Source organism: Nannobrachium achirus, assembly GCF_963921795.1.
Source record: "Nannobrachium achirus genome assembly, chromosome: 12".
Classification (NCBI taxonomy): Eukaryota; Metazoa; Chordata; class Actinopteri; order Myctophiformes; family Myctophidae; genus Nannobrachium; species Nannobrachium achirus.
The window spans coordinates 7,114,437-7,132,278 of NC_137832.1; the positions used below are offsets into that span (position 1 = coordinate 7,114,437).

General features: G+C 45.8%; 1 protein-coding gene across 1 annotated transcript in view; it reads right to left on the bottom strand.

Moving 5' to 3' along the window:
- setbp1 (SET binding protein 1) overlaps positions 1–17,842 on the bottom strand; it is a gene marked incomplete at both ends in the record, with an annotated part of 100,756 nt that overhangs the window by 15,846 nt on the left and 67,068 nt on the right. Inside the window, one exon of the mRNA XM_080738415.1 lies at positions 3,580–4,092. Within this exon, the coding sequence (XP_080594541.1) occupies positions 3,580–4,092 (513 nt within the window). The remainder of the gene's footprint in view (positions 1–3,579; positions 4,093–17,842) is intronic.

The window sequence follows — 17,842 nt, forward strand, 5'->3', positions numbered from 1 at the left end:
GCGTGGACATTCAGGTCCATCAGCATGCGCAGCGACTTGTCCACCTCCTCCACCGTCTCGTCAGGCACCTCCCGCATCTCGCTAAGGAGGCGCCTGGTGGAGGAGAGCAGCAGCTGGGTGGCGTTCATCGTCCTGGCTGCCAGCGCGGAGGCTCTGTAAGAGTTCCTGACCCTGGACGACTGCTTGTCGTCGTAGGGGATGGCAAAACCAGGAGGCTTCTTCCCCACGGACAAGTTGAAGGGATTGCGGCCTCCAGGACCGGTCCGCTCATGACCTGGCTTGAGGCTCCCGACGAGGGACTGAGCCATCAGTTTGTCCATGGGAGGGCACAAGGGGATTCCCGCCTTCTCTGCGTCGCGGCAGTCGACCAAGAAGGGGAGCTTGGGGGGGTCCTTGTGTGTAGTCCAGGTCGAATGCAGGGCCTCTGCAAAGCCTGGGACCAGTGGGAGCTTTTCCATTCGTGGCGGGGGAGAGGCTTCCACATCCTGGCCAAGGAGGGGAACTCTAGCCCGTGGTCCGAGTGGCGCGTCTCCGAGCGGCAGCTCCAGGCCGCAACGGATGGTAGCACGTTCCAGCACCGAGAGCTCGTCCATGGGGATGGAGTCTGGGTCTTGTGCCGCTGCCCCTCTCGCCCCAGCCGGCATGGAAGGGGGGAGAGAGGCAGAAGGGGCTGGGGAGGACGCGGCGGAGGTGGAAGCCTCGGCATGAGGAACCACCCTGGCCGCGCCTCCGCCCTGGCCGGAGGGGAGCGTGGACTCGTCTTCCTCCGAGTACTCACCCTCCGTGTCCACCTCGTCCATGTCGTAGTCCTCTTGCTCCGGTTCGTCTCCGTCGCTAGCATGCCAGGAGACGGGGCTAGGTGGCCGCATGGCCCGGAGCTGGGGGACGGAGAAGGAGAGAGGAATGTCACCGACGACTAGAGGGTGGAATTCTTTGAAGGGGACGGCCAAGGTTGCAGCTGGCGGTGGAGCAACGTGGGCGGTCTTGCATGTTCTCTTCTTGGGCACGCCAGTCGAGCCCGTCGGAGAAACAGCAGGGGTAGCAGGGGCAGCAGACCCGCTAGCCTCGGGGCTACCGAAGCTAGCTGAGGGCGAGGCCGCTGGAGGCCTAACCACGTGGCGAGAAGCAGCGCTGTGGCGTACAGCGCTGTCCGGCACACGAGGAGAGGTGTCTGGGAGGGATCCGGCGGAGACCGTGGTGTGAAGGCCGTAGCCAGCGCCAGCGATCTCACAGCGGGCCTCGAGGGCTGGAACATCATACTGGAGGCAGTCAGTACAGTTCACCCCCGTGGCCGGGGCCGGAGGGGACAGAGAGGCCAAGGCGTGTCCTACCCCCATGCAGACAATGCAGAACGGGTGAGTATCTTCATTGGCGATGAGCCCTTTGCAGCTGGGAAGGCCGCACTTCTTCGGTACCCTGGCTAGCAGGCTGCTAACTGTGGGCCGACGAGCCGCCATCGTGAGCTAACCGAAGCTAAGCGAAGCTAAGCTAGGGCAGGGAAACACGTGGCAGAACGTACAGAGAAGAAGTAAAAGACTCAAAGACGAAAGCGAAGAAAAACACCGAACTGTAGGAAGAATATAGAAGAGAAACGTACGGGAGATATTCTATAAAGGCCAGTGGCCGACTTCCTAGCCGTCGCTTTAGGCTAAACTTTACAGAATTAATACTTATATGGCTGAGTTCGCGACACTCTAGTTGCAGGTTAGCAGAGGTGCGGAAGAGGAAGTCATGATAGCCCAGGGGGCTTATATACACTCGGGGGCGGTGCCCTCGTTTGTGATTGACAGCCCTTCCGACAAATGACATTTTTCGTACGGGAGTAGATGAGTTTTACTCTGTTGCACCGCCAGATGGCGCTGTTATCCCATAGGGGGACCTTGTCTGGAGGTATGACAATAAACAGATGTTTACAAAAGAAAATGTCAACCTTTGTTAAATAAAAGTATAAAACTTAGTTGAGAGCATAGGCCCAATGTATTTTTACGGTAAAGTTAAGTATAGTTTTACTGTTACGATTAAATGTCATGTATGTGATGTGATTAGATCAAATGTCATGACTCATGTAACAGTGTCCTCAACAGATCATAATTTGCTGTATTATATTATATATTGTTTCATTTCATTTTGTTCTCAATTTAAGGCGAGACACTAAATGGTAAATGGTAAATGGTGCATTTATATAGCGCTTTTATCCAAAGCGCTTTACATAGATTGTGCATTACATTCACCCATTCACGCACACATTCATACACCGGTGGCGGAGGAAACCATGCAAGGCACCAACCTACTCACCGGGAGCAATTAGGGGTTCAGAGTCTTGCTCAAGGACTCTTCGACAGTAACTCAGGGGGAGCCCGGATTCGAACTGGGAACCCTTTGGGAACCCTTCGTGCTCTAATAACGGTTTCTCTACCCCTGAGCTATGCCGCCCCCAACATATATATAGTTAAAGTTCCCAATCGCCAGCAGACCTGTCCCATATGTTCTGGTCCTGCCCCAAATTGATAACATTCTGGAGGTCCTTTTTTGATATTATGTCTGAGGTGTTGGAGACAACCATCTTGCCGTGCCCTCAAATTGCAATTTTTGGGATCCCTGAAGAGGGTATAGTTCTTACAAGTAAACAACACAATGTTATTGCCTTTGCCTCGCTAATAGCCCGCCGGAGGATACTGTTGCATTGGAAGGCGGAGTCTCCTCCACCAACTAGGTCTTGGCTGACTGACGTTATGTCCTTTCTCAAACTCGAAAAAATCAAATTTACAATTAGAGGATCATCGGACAAATTTTATACCTATTGGCAACCTTTAATTTCATACGTAACCAAATTGGACTCATTGTCACTTGAATGAGGCTGTGGTGCTGTGGTGCGTTGGTGGTGCTGATCTCGATGTGGTGCTTGATGTATGGCTGGTGTAATCTGGGAAATCATTCCATATGTTTAGCTCATGGGACGAGCTATTTCGGCTCATTATCTCTCTCTCTCTATATATATATGTATGCATTTTCTTTATTTTTATTTTTATTCATTTTAATTTATTTATTTTCATTTACATATATTTCTTAACAGTTTTGTAATATCTATAATCATCTTCCGGTACAGAAGGTTGTTCTACTTTTATTACTGTTGTTATTGTTGTTATTATTATTGTATTGGTGTGTTTGTATTGTTTGCTTGTCCGGCCTTGTGGGGAGGGGTGGGGGGAGGGATGGTTGGGAGAAAATGTAAAAACAAAGAGATGTTTCTATTTCTATTTGAATAGCCTTATAACTTAAACTTGTCTCTTTGAATAAAATATGTTTAAAAAAAAAAAAAGTTCTTTGTGAATGGCTCAAAAATGACCATCTAAAAGCTCACAATGTGCTGCGATGTGTTGTAAACTTATAGATTAGCTATCTAAAAGAAGAAAGAAATGTTGACACATATTGACAAAACTGATATAACCGGGTATGGGGTCCCTGGCACAAAATATTTCCAAATAGGGGCCTGTGGTCAAATCTACAACAATTTGGGGGTCCTTGTGAAAATGTTAGAGAACTGTTCTATAGGAGAAAGGCACCACCTTGCCAGCCTACCTGAATGCGTGACCGTGGATTTCAGGGACTGTGCTTCATCTTCATGGCCCCCTTTCTCAAAATCGGACAGGATTTCCATGAGGTTGGAAAAGGTCACCTGTCTAGCTTTTGGCAGCCACTGAAAGAAGTGGGTCAGGTGGTCTGACTTATCACACGCTGTTATGAAGAGGGACACGATGGAACGCCAGCCTTCCCTGTCCAGGTCCGAGCGCAGCCTGTATGAGGGGAATCCCTGCACCACCAGCTTGCTCCTCTGGCGCTGTGCTCTGCAGGTGACGTGCCACCAGGGGCTCTTCAGAGCAAAGCGTCCCTCCACATGCCACTTCTTGCCCGACACAAAGTCCTGGAATGTTGCTTCAGACGATGGTGGCAGAGTGGAGAGCAGCATGGACCCCCTGCCAGACGAAAGCTGTAGAATTTCTCTCAAGTCGAGAAACTCTTGCTGCTCAGAGTCTGCGTCTGCTGACTCCTGCTGCAGTTGAACGTCTTTCTTCTCTGGAGCCAAAAGGTAGCCTTCCAAGGAGATAAAAGGAGACGTTGTTTGTTTTTAGGTGGTAGCCTGTTGTTGCTGCTCTTGCGAGTTGCGACATTAACTTGCCAAATGAAACGGCTGTGTTGTGTTGTTAGTGGTTTCTCACTACAGGTCAATAGGGTAAAAAAAATAACTGTCTAATAGCTACCACAATGAAACTTTTCCAGTTGATTACTTACATCAAGACTAAGAATTTTTGAATTACAAATGTTCTGAAATGATATGTTTAGATATGCAAATTAGGCATTATATGCACTAATAATGCCCAATTTGCATACTTTTCAGGTACATAAATCTGAAGATTGGATAAAGCCAGGTTCAAAACTATTGTTTCCTTTTCTTGATATATTAGAGACAATTACAGAGGGGATTTTAGATATCTCTTTTTATCACTCTATACATCATAAAATAGTGTCAACAGGCATAAAAAACAATTTTCGCCATACACCTGCCATGTCTCCCCTTAACGCTGAAAAAAAGTAACTTGAAGTAACTCAGTTACTTGTTCTATGTAACTTGAATCTTTATAAGTTACATTTCTCCAGGGGTATAACTGTAACTTTATCAAGTTATTGCCATGGTGAGTTACTTGTAACTGTACAAGTTATGCTATCAAAGTAACTTAAGCCAGGTATAATCATCCCTCGTGTCGTTCAACTTGCAGTAAACAGCGTTAGCCTAATGCTTTTTCTTTTGCAGCGGCCATATGGGAGTCTTCCCTTTCTTATACCTTTACTGCAGCTCAGCAGGTAGAGCGGGTTGGGTTGGCCAATGATCAGTGGGTCGGTGGTTCAAATCCCGGCTCCTCCTCCTGTCCTCACGTCTAAGTGTCCTTGGGCAAGACACTGAACCCCACATTGCCTCCAATGAGTCGGTCGGTGTCAGCTTGCCACCATTGGTGTGTGAGTGTGGGAAGTGAGGACGCTGGCGTCGACTGTTCGCCGCTTCACCTCCCAATGTATGAATGAACCATTGTAAAGCGCTTTGAGCACTTGGAAAACCGCTATAAAAATGGAGGATGCTCCTTTTAGGCAGGGTGTTTAACATGTACTTGTCATGTACAAGTACAGTTAAAGCTATCTATATCAATGGTTCTCAACCCTTTTTATGTCAGGGACCCCCACATTGATACATATATTAGCCCAAACCCGATATGAAAAGATAAGACAGTGACCCCCACCCCCCATTAGTGCATATTACAGTATGTGCAGAGTGGCTCTACTGCAGTGATTCTCAACCTCTTTCATTTCAAGGACCCCCACTGAAGGACCCCCACTGATGTGATATGCATTGATTCATTAGACGCTGGAAGTGCCTGTTTGATTCCAGTTGTTTTCATTTCTGGGAACCCCAATCTACCCTGTATCATTTTAATGTAACCCTGAGAGTGTGAATATGGAACCAGATGGCCGCATCCATAACGGGTCCTTTTGGTTCCTCACTCTCAAGAGTTGAATTTCAATTATAAAGGGCTGAAGAGACAGGGAGACCGAACACTCACAAAATATTAATCTTTTAATAATAATAATTAAAAAAAGATCACTTACCGTACCTTTAACTAAAACCAAGAGAAGAGATCATGTCGTCGTTGTCGGGTGGAAACCTTGTATGTCAAAAACCGTTTGTTTTGTATTTATCAAATTTAAAATGATTTAAACTAGTGAAAGCAGCCGAGGCGTTGTGTGCTTGTAGATCGGCTGTTTTCACTACTTTCGTGCGATGGCCTTGTATGATGAAGCAGGGCTTTACTTTGCGAAAACTTGGAGATACGAGATTTCTGCCCGACAGCGTCGATATTATAATCTACTCCAACCTGCATCATTGTTACTTGCACATTTTGGAATAGATTTAATTAAATTTGTATTTGTATTTATTTATTTATGTATTCACTTAATAACCTGGCACCTTCGCATCAAATATTCTCTTTCATGTTCCTTTCCAGACAGAGCACTTATGTCTTCCTCCACAGCTTATTTTTAGACGTTCCCAAAGTATTTTCACAAAAAAATGCAGCTAAATTGCTGCATACCTTGAAGTCAGAATGGAGAGCACCCTTGATGTTTTTAACCACTTAACCACTTATTCCTAGTGAACACCGACCTGAGTTGCAACCTTAATTGGACCACTTTCGAGTTATTTTTGTCGATGCCAAATCTCTTTCAAAAAGGCACTTTTCAAAGATTGGGCGTCACATTCACCCATTCACACACACACTCATACACCAATGGCGGAGGCTAAGGCACCAACCTGCTAATCGGGAGAAATTAGGGGTTCAGAGCAGTGCGTCAGTTCAGCAAAAGCTAGGGTATGGCAAAGATGGGAGTCCTCATGGAAAATAGGCATTACGTTTTGGATAACACGGTTCTATTGTGAAAATAGCAGATAGATCGGCTATTTTCACAATGTCTGGGAAAAAGAAAAAAAAACGACTTTTCTCCGTTTTTTACACAGGTTTCTACGGTTTCTTCGGTTGGATAAGGCAGCCTGGAATGGTTTTTCAAGTGCAGCTAAACTTAGAATGTTAGCAAACGTGCCACAATTAACAACAATGAATTGCACCTGTGCAGCTGACCTGCGGAACCTGGTAATATAGCATTTTGTCAAGCTGGGGAGAATACAAGTGTGGAGAATATAATTATAATACCTTGTTAAAGTGACCATTATGTTAAATTTTGCTGCATTTTGTATGAAAGGTGATCTACCAATAAGACGTGTCACCAATGCTCCATCTGTCTGTCATTGTCACTCCAGGGGCCACAAGCGCACCGTTGCTCCAATCTTCACCAAACTTGCCACGAACACTGTTCAGGGGTCTGCCATGACAATAGTCACTTCTTCATTTCAAGGACCCCCCCCCCCCCCCATATCTCTGCGGGCCACAAATGGCCCGCAGGCCATTTGTGGCCCGCGGGGGGCTACTGTCTGGCCCACTCCAACCCCAGTAATAATGGTGGTATAAGAGCAGCAACAACACTAGTATATCGTCGTTGTCGGGTGGAAACCACGTATCTCCAAATGTGTATGTTCTTTCGCAAATCATACAAGGCTGTCGCACAAAAGTAGTGAAAACAGCAGATCTACGATCGGCTGTTTTCACTAGTTTAAATAATTGTTTAAATGATAAATGCAAAACCAACGGTTTTGGACATACAAGATTTTCACCCGACAACGACGATATCTGAACTGTCGCTGGAGTAGCGGGAACGCCACCGTCGCCCCCTGCAATGCTGTGGCCCTCGGCTTGGTACCCTAGACATAATTCGGCCCTTGGGGAAAACTAATTGGGGAACCCTGGTGTATACAAAAGTACATTCTCAGGGTTAGACCTCCCAGAGTTAACATTGATGACATTTATAATTACAGATTGTAGATTGGGCCCCGCTGTCGGGGTCCATGGCCTTATATGCATGTCAAAGTGGGCGTCCTTGAAATTAAAACGGTTGAGTCACTGCTGTGTAACTGTACAAATCTTCTCTTATCTACAACAGGGGTTTCAAAGTGGGTGACGGGGCACCCTGGGGTGCCGTGACGGCAGTCCAGGGGTGCCGCGAAATAATTTGTAAAATATTTGGAATTTATTTGGACACTTGAAAAAATATTTAGTATCATTTTAAACTTGAAGTACAAAGTTATTTTCAGTCAGTTCTAACCAAAATGGCTGTTATCTCAACATTTTCCTCGCAACATAATCACTAAAATATCGTCACTGTCGTGCAGAAACCTCGTATCTCCAAGTTTCAAATGTGTACGTCTTTTGGTAAAGCAAAGACCTGCTTCATCATATGAGACCGTCGCACAAAACTAGTGAAAACAGCCGATCTACAAGCACGTGTGCTTGTAGATCTGCTGTTTTCACTAGTTTAGTAAATTCTTTAGATGATAAATACAAAATGAACGGTTTTGGACATATAAGGTTTCCACCCGACAGCAACGATTAGATATGTGCTAGAAGGTGCTGGGAGTGAAAATTATAATGTAGGGGTGCCTCGGATTTAAATAAATATTCGTGAAGCGAGGCGTTGTGTGTTTGTAGATCTGCTGTTTTGACCTGCGTCTCGTATGACGAAGCAGGGCTTTACTTGACGAAAAAACATACCAATTTCAAACTTGGGAGACAAGGTTTCTGCCCGACAGTGACGAAATATTCCTGTTTTCGTGGGGAGCGTGTCATCATTTCGACGTAACATCTGTTCGACGTGGGTGAATTCTAACCTGGGGAAATGCTAACCTGCCGAGGCTGGTGAATGCTAACCTGGTGAATGTTAAACGCTATACCTAACCCTAGGGATGTCCCGATACCACTTCTTTGCTGACCAAGTACAAGTATGAGTACTTAATTTGAGTACTTGCCGATACCGAATACCGATACTGTAACTATGTAAGTTATGTTTCTGTACAAGTGCTTAAATAGTGTGTGGTGCTCCAAAATAAAATGCTTTAAATAATTATGTTGCCATGCCTAGAAAACACTGTTCATTAGTTGAACTAACACACACAAAACTGTGTCTTAGGAATTTTGATATGTTGTTACCTACATATTTATGAAACAAAATGGTATCTGGCGCTGCTGTGAGCAATATCGGACGAGTACGAGTACAGCAAAATAGGCTGATATCGGGCCGAGTACCGATACTGCGAGTACCTAAAACGCATCCCTACCTAAACCTAAACCTAACCCAGACCCTAAAGGCCTGTCCATAGCATCTCCGAAATGTTTCGGTGAGTTGGACTTTCCGACGTGCACATTTCCCGAACTCTCATTCGGTCTAATGCGTTTTTCAGAAGTCGCGATCGAGGGACATCGTTTTACGGTCGGAAAGGACCTTTTGACCTCAGTAAAACTACGCCTAAACCTAAACCTAACCCTTAGCGGAAATGATGATGGGACGTCGAAATGGTGAGATTTCACGGAGAAAAAGATTGAGGAACAACCGAATTAGAGCTGCAGGGGTGGTCTGAGGACATCGGTAGGGTGGTGTGTGTGTGTGTGTGTGTGTGTGTGTGTGTGTGTGTGTGTGTGTGTGTGTGTTGGTAAAGGTGATTTAAGGGGACATTTCGTGTGTGTGTTTTAGGTGCAGAGGCACTGCAGTTCTGTCTTCCCATCACGAGGGTGTGGGGGGGGGGGGACGCCAGCTTTCACACACACTGCCAGCTCCCTCCATCATCAGCGCCGAGCGAGCTGAACCAGCCAGCGAACAATCGGATGCGCTCCTCTCTCTCTCTCTCCTTGCGCGCACGCACACACACACACACGCACACACACACACACACACACACACACACACACACACACACACACACACACACACACACGCATATTTGGGCAGCTCACCCTGCTGCCATGGTAACAGAAGAATTTTACTACTTGGCAGCAGCCAATGGCGCGGCCACTTACCACACGGGCTCCGTCCAATGGCAGGGGAGCCTGGCGGCCCTGCCCACACCCCACAGTGTAAAAAAAAAAAAAAAAAAAAAAAATGAGAGAAAAAAACGAAAAAGATGGGGGGAAAAAAACGACACTGTGGTGGTGCTACTATGGGCTTTTAACTGAGGAGGAAAGTGATGGGCCGACTACAGGAGAGAGAGAGAGAGAGAGAGAGAGAGAGGGGGATAGAGAGAGAGCGAGAGAGAGACAGACACACACATGTACAGTACACACATACCGGTACACTCGAGAGACACACGTGTGTGGGTGTGCGCGCGCGACATGTGTAAATGACATGTGCAGTGACGTGCAAAGAATTTTAGAGAGGCAGGGGCTGACATTTCTAAAATGTCCTTTTCGTGGAAATGTCGAAAATAGCAGACCTCCAAGCTCTGCGTTGTGAGCTTGGAGGTCGGCTATTTCCGGTGCGTGATGCCACAATGAACTAAGCATAATCAAGTCAATGCTGGAGATGTGGCGTAACGGCATTGGATTTCTACAGAGAGAGGGCAATTCTTTCAGCATAAGATGCTGCATTCAAGTTCAGGAGAGCTTGGACAAGGCAATTCTCTTGAATCTTGAAGGTATGGCATGGAAAGGAAAGCGAGGCATTTGCGTTTCTTTCACCATAGTAAAAAACTGCATTCATGGTCTGGAGAGGGCACTTTTTAACAGACGGCTAAAAGGGCAGGGGCTCAAGCCCCCTTTTGATGTTTATGTGTGCACATGCCTGGACATGTGTATTCGGTAGGGGTGTAACGATACATCTTAATAGTGATTCGATACATATCACGATACATGATTGATGATACGATACATGGACAATATTGTTTCATTCATGGCGATACGATACGATTCGATTCAATGATTTAAAATCGATATAGTAACTATTTAGCAAAGAAATTAAATCTGTGTGAAAGGTGTGGATAGTGCAGGTTTTTAAGGGAAACATGTATTATTATGGATATAAATAAGTAAACAGAGATTATCTGCCAAATACATGCACATTGTATATGGACAAAACCTGCACTTTGACATGAACCCAGAGATTACACATGTAGGTAGTATCGATACAATCGATTCTTTGCACTGCCGATTCGATACAATACTAAAACGATACGATTCGATTTTAGCTGTTTTCATTTTGATATACTTCGATTTTTTAAGTTAAAAACGATATTTCGATACAGTTACTATATCGTTACACCCCTAGTCAGGGACGTGCTGGGCCCCTGATTCAGCCTGGGAAAAAGAGTTGGAGGCCCTCATTGCGCGCTATAGAGAGAGAGATCTCTCTATAGCGCTGCTGCTACTCAAAGATTTGCCATTTCAGATCATGACAAGTGACAAGCCAGTGGGCCAATTGCATGAATTATATTTCGTATTTATCATTTTAAAAATGATTTAAACTAGTGAAAACAGCCGATCTACAAGCACACAACGCCTCACGGGTGCGAGGCGTTGTGTGCTTGTAGATCTGCTGTTTTCACTACTTTTGTGCGACGGCCTTGCCCTTGTATGATGAAGCAGGGCTTTACTTTGCGAAAAAATGTACACATTTGAAACTTAGAGATTCTGCACGACAGTGACGATATACTTTGTTGGCCGCCCAGCCCCCAAAATGGAACGAAGGCCGACATTTTATTTATTTAATTTTCCTAATGGCCGGCCTGGACCGGCCGGGAATGAACCGGCCGTTCGGGAGTTGTCCCGCTTTTCCCAATGGCCAGCACGTCCCTGCCCCTAGTATTCGGTCCACAGGGGAGAGAGAAAAGAAATGAAAGCGTCATCTTGTCAATAAAGTCATTTATTATTTCACACAATGATAACATGAACAGAGTCGAACCGGAAGGTTCTTTAATAAGTGCTCAATGCTGCCAGCCGACCACGACAGTATAGCAAAACAACAGCGTTCCTTTTCCTCTCCGAGAAAAGAGAAATGAAAAAGAGACAACACAAATAATACAAATAAAAAATAAAAATCAACAAAAAAATTAAAAACCTACACGATCATGAGATACACATGACCAAGAAAGAAGCATGCCGGTTTGCACATGGATATACATATATACAACATGTATATGTCTTACATATAATCTGTATGCCAGCCCGAATGCAAATACAAAATATATGTTTCCGTTTACACATACATACTGGGAAGGATATATGCATATGCATGCGCTCTCTAAGTATTTACTCTATATGTCAAATATTTGCAAGTTGTTGTTTTTTTTATATTCATACAATGTACAAAAAGGCTTCATGAATTAAAAATCCATTACAAAAAAAACAAACGGAAAAAAACAAACATATCAAACAATGTACAAGTCTTCAAATTCAATTCAAATTCAACTTTCAGCTCGTCTAAAATAGTTATGCATACAATCAAAGTTGAGCATGCAAAATGAAAGGGAAAAAAGAGGACCCAGTCTAGAAAACGGCTTGAGATATTATAATACACTATATGTTTTTTACAGACTGCAATGATCGATAACCACACTGGTAGAAGAGCTCACTTTGTGCTGTGGCAAAAAAAAAAAAAAAAAAAAAAAGTATATTTGTTCGTTTTTTCTCTACACTTCTCGGCTCTGAACGACATTAGTAACTTTGGAGAGAAAAAATATAATGTCATGCTGAATGAGTGACATGTACGTCTGAGTGAAGGCTCTGTATCGCGTGTCACCCTCCGTCCCTAGGGGGCACTATAGCCACCGCAGAGCGTGCGGTGAAGGGAGAGGCGAGGGCCGTAAGGTGCCTGGTAGCCTGTATTTCTGCCCTGCAGCGAGCACACGACGATTACCAGAGCCTAATTTATACGACTAGGAATGGGACGCTGAAGCCCCAAACGTCTTATCCGCTAGCCTAAAAAGGGGGGACGTTATTAAGCCACTTGGTTACACATGCAAGCTCACGACAACCGCCGTCACGTCTGCGCCGTCGTGCTGGCGGAGCCTAAATTAGCCGCAAAACCGTCTGTCCATTAGTCTTGCGTAGCCAGACAACTATTCCACAATCACCAAGTGCCATATAGAGTCTGGAACTACAGCTCCTGAACGGCGAGTAATGGAAGCTGGCATTTCCGTTCATGAAAATATCTTTTAAAATGTAATTTCTGCTTAGCAGCAAACTAAATATGCCTAGGTGATTTGTATTTATATTAGGATAAATGTGCGCGATGTTAAAAACGAAACGGAAGTCGGGGAAGAGGCTTCACTTCTGCTTGAACCGGGCACTCGTCATAAGACCGGCCGGTCGCCCCAGACTGTATGACGGGAGCATTTTCCAAATCGCGGGAGTCAACAGTCTGGCCTACGCGAGACTTATCGGTCCATCTACGGCGGAGACGAACAAGCACTGGGTCTGGACAATACTAGTCTAGTGATAGAAGGCACCGGAGTGTCAAGCTGGTAGGAGAGACAGACGGACGGACTCACGGACAGACAGGAGACAGACAGACAGACAGACAGACAGAAAGGAGGACCTCTGACTCTGGGGTTTGGGAGAGAGCACTGGCTGACCACAGAATGGAGGGCTGTGAGCTGTCGAGGCACTCCCAGACCACACACACCTAGACCCCGACACCACCACATGTGGACTGGAGCGGGACCGCAGCTGACTCAATCTGGTGTGTGTGGGAATTCTCCAGGTGTTTAAGCATTGTGTCATTTGGAGAGCGTCGTACTGTTATAATTAGCATTTTTAGACCGCCTTTACAACGAGTCAGACTCCAAAGTGGCTTTGCTCGACTCGAGAGTATAGTCAAGCAAACTGGGCGAAAACAATCAAGAGTTCAAAGTTCTCCGGTGTTGTTGGCATGGTAAACACCCAGTAGCCGTGGCGTAATCACGTCACAGCGAGTGTTATGGTGATATCTATGTGCTCGAGTGAATCTCTGCTCTCGCAACACGGCTGTCTGCGGTCAGCGACGAAGACTTTTCAACCGAAACCTCACAGGAGAAGCGTTAGCAATGCTGGGGCCATTCCGTACGGAGGTGAACTCTGACGTGTTCCAAAGAACCGCGCAGGTTCCATAATAGAAACCTTTGTGAGAGGAACTATGGCAGGGTTCCCCAATAGGCGGCCCGCGGGCCATTTGCGGCCCGCAGGGGGCTACTGTCTGGCCCACACCAACCCCAGTGATAATGGTGGTATAAGAGCAGCAACAACACCAGTATATCGTCGTTGTCGGGTGGAAATCTCGTATCTCCAAATTTGTACGTTCTTTCGCAAATCAAAGGCCGTCGCACAAAAGTAGTGAAAACAGCAGATCTACAAGCACACAACGCCTCGCACCGCGAGGCGTTGTGTGCTTGTAGATCGGCTGTTTTCACTAGTTTAAATCATTTTTAAAATGATAAATTCAAAACTTACGGTTTGGACATACAAGATTTTTACCCGACAACGACGAAAACTGTCGCTGGAGTAGCGGGAACGGCACCGTCGCCCCCTGCAATGTTGTGGCCCTCGGCTTGATACCCTAGACATAATTAGGCCCTTGGGGAAAACTAATTGGGGAACCCTGAACTATGAAGACGGCAATAGAGACCTCTTCGTTGTACGCCAGTGAAGTCCTGAGTGTTGAACGGAACCGAACAGAGCTGTTAACTGTAGCCTAAGAGGCTGGTGAAGGGGCGACTGTGTGTGGAGGAGGGGGGGCAGCATGAATCCATGCATGGATGGACGTACATTAACACACATTAACATATGCTTTAATGTACATAACGTACATTAACACTATTTACAGACAAAAAGCACTGGACTTTTACATGAGTTTTTTTCTTCTTCTTAAGGCTTGTACTGCATAGAGCCTGCAGCAACTATGATTCTCCATGGAAATGATAGTCACCATCTGCACAAACTATTATTATTACTGCTTTATTATTCACAATTCTCGGGTTACACGAATTGTCTTGAATTCAGGTAAGTAAGACCACTTATTTCTCTTTGTTCAGAGGACGGACTCCGCCGCAGAAACTCCTTTTGTTTGTTTTTTTGTTTTGTTTTTTTAAGGTCATGGCCAGGCTCGGCCTGATGCATAGCAAACAACAACGTAAGACAGCGTGGTTTCTATGACAACCCCGGTATGTGAGCGGGTCATGCTGTATACTGCGCTGGTTCCCAAAGAAGGGTCCGTGGAGTTAGAATGGACCCTCACGGTTCTGCTGGACTGTATAATGGAACAAGGGGACAGAACAGTAGTGCTGCACGGTAATGTGTTAGCGAGCGAGCGAGCTGACTGTTTTGGCCTTGCATCGTGAAATCCTGTTATCTTAAAGGTGATACACCATGACATTTCACTTTTCCTATTTTAAAACGTTTTATTTGGGGTCCCACTAGCACCTTCTATTCTCACAAAGTCCCATTTCTGACCGTTGTGTCTTTCTCTGGTTTTGGGAAGGCGAAGGTTAAAAGCATCCCACGGGTTCTCAAAACAGGCTGTCCAGATTTGCTGCCGTCGATGACATCATCGACGACCGTTTTTGAAAAAAAAAGAAGAAAAAAAAAGAAAAACAACTTTTTTTTTTCAGTGGTAATTTAGCCTCAAACCTTTTGAAAAACGTTTTTGGGACAAACAATATGACATAAATACTTTTTAAATGCATGGTGTATCACCTTTAATATCGACATAACGAATTAGATAGGTCAAGATGTAAACTCGGGGTGGCGGTGTTGCAGCAGTCGGCTGCTAGCCCAAACGTACGATGGTTCTACGTATAAAACATCTCTAGGGCTCGTGAACCGGACCACAGAAACCCGCTCGTCAGCATCCTCATAGAAGCCTTGTTTTAGAGCAAAAGAAACAGCCTAATAGGGTCCATTTCTCCAGTGAGAATATGAAATATCGTGACGGAAAACAAACAATAAGGCACGAGTACAACTGCTGCCATACGACCCCCCCCTCCCGCCCCATCAAAAATCAATCAATAATAAAATCTCCTGAAACTATAAGAAATACTGACCTGTTGTTTTATCCTTTTAAGTATATTTAAAATAATGTCGTTTTATCTTTTTAAGTACTTTTAAAATAAGAAAATGTGTGCGAAAAGAATAACCAACCGTCTAAAGCCACAAATACTGTTTTCGGAAAAAAAAAGGTCTGACAAGTTGGCAAAGAGAGAAAGAAAGGTTTCCCGAGGAGCGGTACATTCTAGAATGCATGTTTAGAATGCCTTACATTGGGCGCCAACGTGGCGTTTGTTTCAGACTTTGTATTGTCGGGTTCGGTGCGTGCGTCCCCACGCGGACACTTTGGTAGATCATCGTGTTTACTTTTGTTTTTTTTTTAAGTTATGAACTTGAGACGCAGCCTCTGTCTGTCAGAAAACACAAGGCTGGAATAAGGAGCAATGCTAAGCGCTGCATTTGACTGATGTTAAGTGTATGGGTTTTCTTTTTCCATAGTGCATTAAAACCGCCATTCAAGGTTTATCGAACAACAACATAACACGTATGTAAGGTATGCAATGCCCCCTGGGTATAAAACACGACATAATGAACCAATTAGATACACGAGGCCTCCCCCCTCTCGTCTTAAAAACAAACCTGTCTTGAGTCGGGTTTTTTTTTTTCCTTTTTTTTTTTTGGTTATAAAAACAAAACAAAACAAAACAAAGCAAAAAAAAAAGAACGAACGATACACAACTTTTGTTTTCTATGGTACAACAACTGCTATTTTGATATAAGCCAAGTACATGAGGCCGGGGGCCGCTCCCACAGTACAAGGCAGGTAACAGTGGACTACATTTCTATATACAGTCTGGGACAGTCGCATCCACCATATTGCCTTTTGAGAGGAGAGGGGAGGGGAGGGGAGGGGAGAACATCTTTTCTGATGGGGGTCCGTGGGGGTCCATGGCGTCCCCAGCTAGGATGAATGATAGTTTAGGGCAGGGGTCTTCAGGCCAAGGACCCCTTAGTTGAGAGAGAGATGAAGCAGGGACCCCCACAACCTTATCATAGCACGATCATCAGTGTATTTTGGATTCATATCAAAGTGTGTTTTCAGATATTTAACCACTTGAACTTTCAATACTTAATAAACTTGACCTTTCAGTCTGTACTTAGTCTGCTCTTTTTCCCCCTCTACACCAAACCTCTTACCAAAAATAGCCGATCTACAAGCTCACAACGCCTCGCAGCGCCTTGAAGGGGGGGGGGGGGGGGGTCCTTGAAAATGTTTGAGAGACACTGAGATAGAACGGGGGAGAGAGGGGGAGAGGGGAAGGTGTTTTAGCTAAATAGAACTCCCCTCGGAAAAGGCAAAAGAATACACACAGCTGCACAGTATTTAATATCAAACATTCCCCCCGTGTTTCCCCTTGCTGGTAGAGAGAGAGAGATGGCCAAAGCCCACATTCACGCGCTGTGCGTCACCCAAAGTACCGCGCGTGTCACTGTGTCGCCTCCACTGTCACACATATGGGTGTCCAGTCCAACGGTACCGTACATAATAATAGTGCCACGTCAACGCAAAGGGTCCGAGACGAATCCGCGGGAGGCTCGCGTCAGGCAGGGGGGGGTCCCGGGTGGGGGGTGCATGGGGAGCGGAACCGGGGGGCCGTCGTCCTCTGCTCCTCTGTAGAGGGTATACGCATCATACGCCACTCATCATCTATAGACTGAGTGGCAAAACATGAAGCAGCGCGAAGCTCTGGTCCATCGCGTCAGCTCCACCGACGCTCTGACAGACCGGTCGGCAAATAATTAGACCGAGATTTCTCAGCCCCTTACGAGCGCGCAACTTGAGCCAAAATAAACTAAACTACTTTGCTACTCACCAAACCAAAGGTAGTTTTGCGTTGTTGAAAGTCTATTCTCCGCGGTGTTGAGCCCCTCAGCACCCCACCCACTACATTATTTTTGTCATGAAATAAAACGCATCCAACTCGACCGCCGCTTATTTTCTGCGGTGGCCTGCTGGGTGGCTCGAGGTGGGTAGCGTTTTGTTTCATGACAAAAATAACGTATTTCACAGAGTGGGTGGGGTGCTGAGGGGCTCACCACCGCGGAGAATAGACTTTCAACAACGCAAAACTACCTTTGGTTTGGTGAGTAGCGAAGTAGTTTAGTTTATTTTGGCTCAAGTTGAGCGCTCGTAGGGGCTGAGAAATCTCGGTCTAGTCATTTGCCGACGGGTCTGTCAGAGCGTCAGTGCAGCTGACGCTCTGGACCACAGATAGGAAAACGCCACCTGATTCCTCCTCACTCCAGCTGACTCTGTCTTTCGCCACTCAGTAGGCGTTCCCGCATAACTTCCAGGTATGATGACGTCACGCCCATTCCCTCCATCGCTCCACCTTATTCCC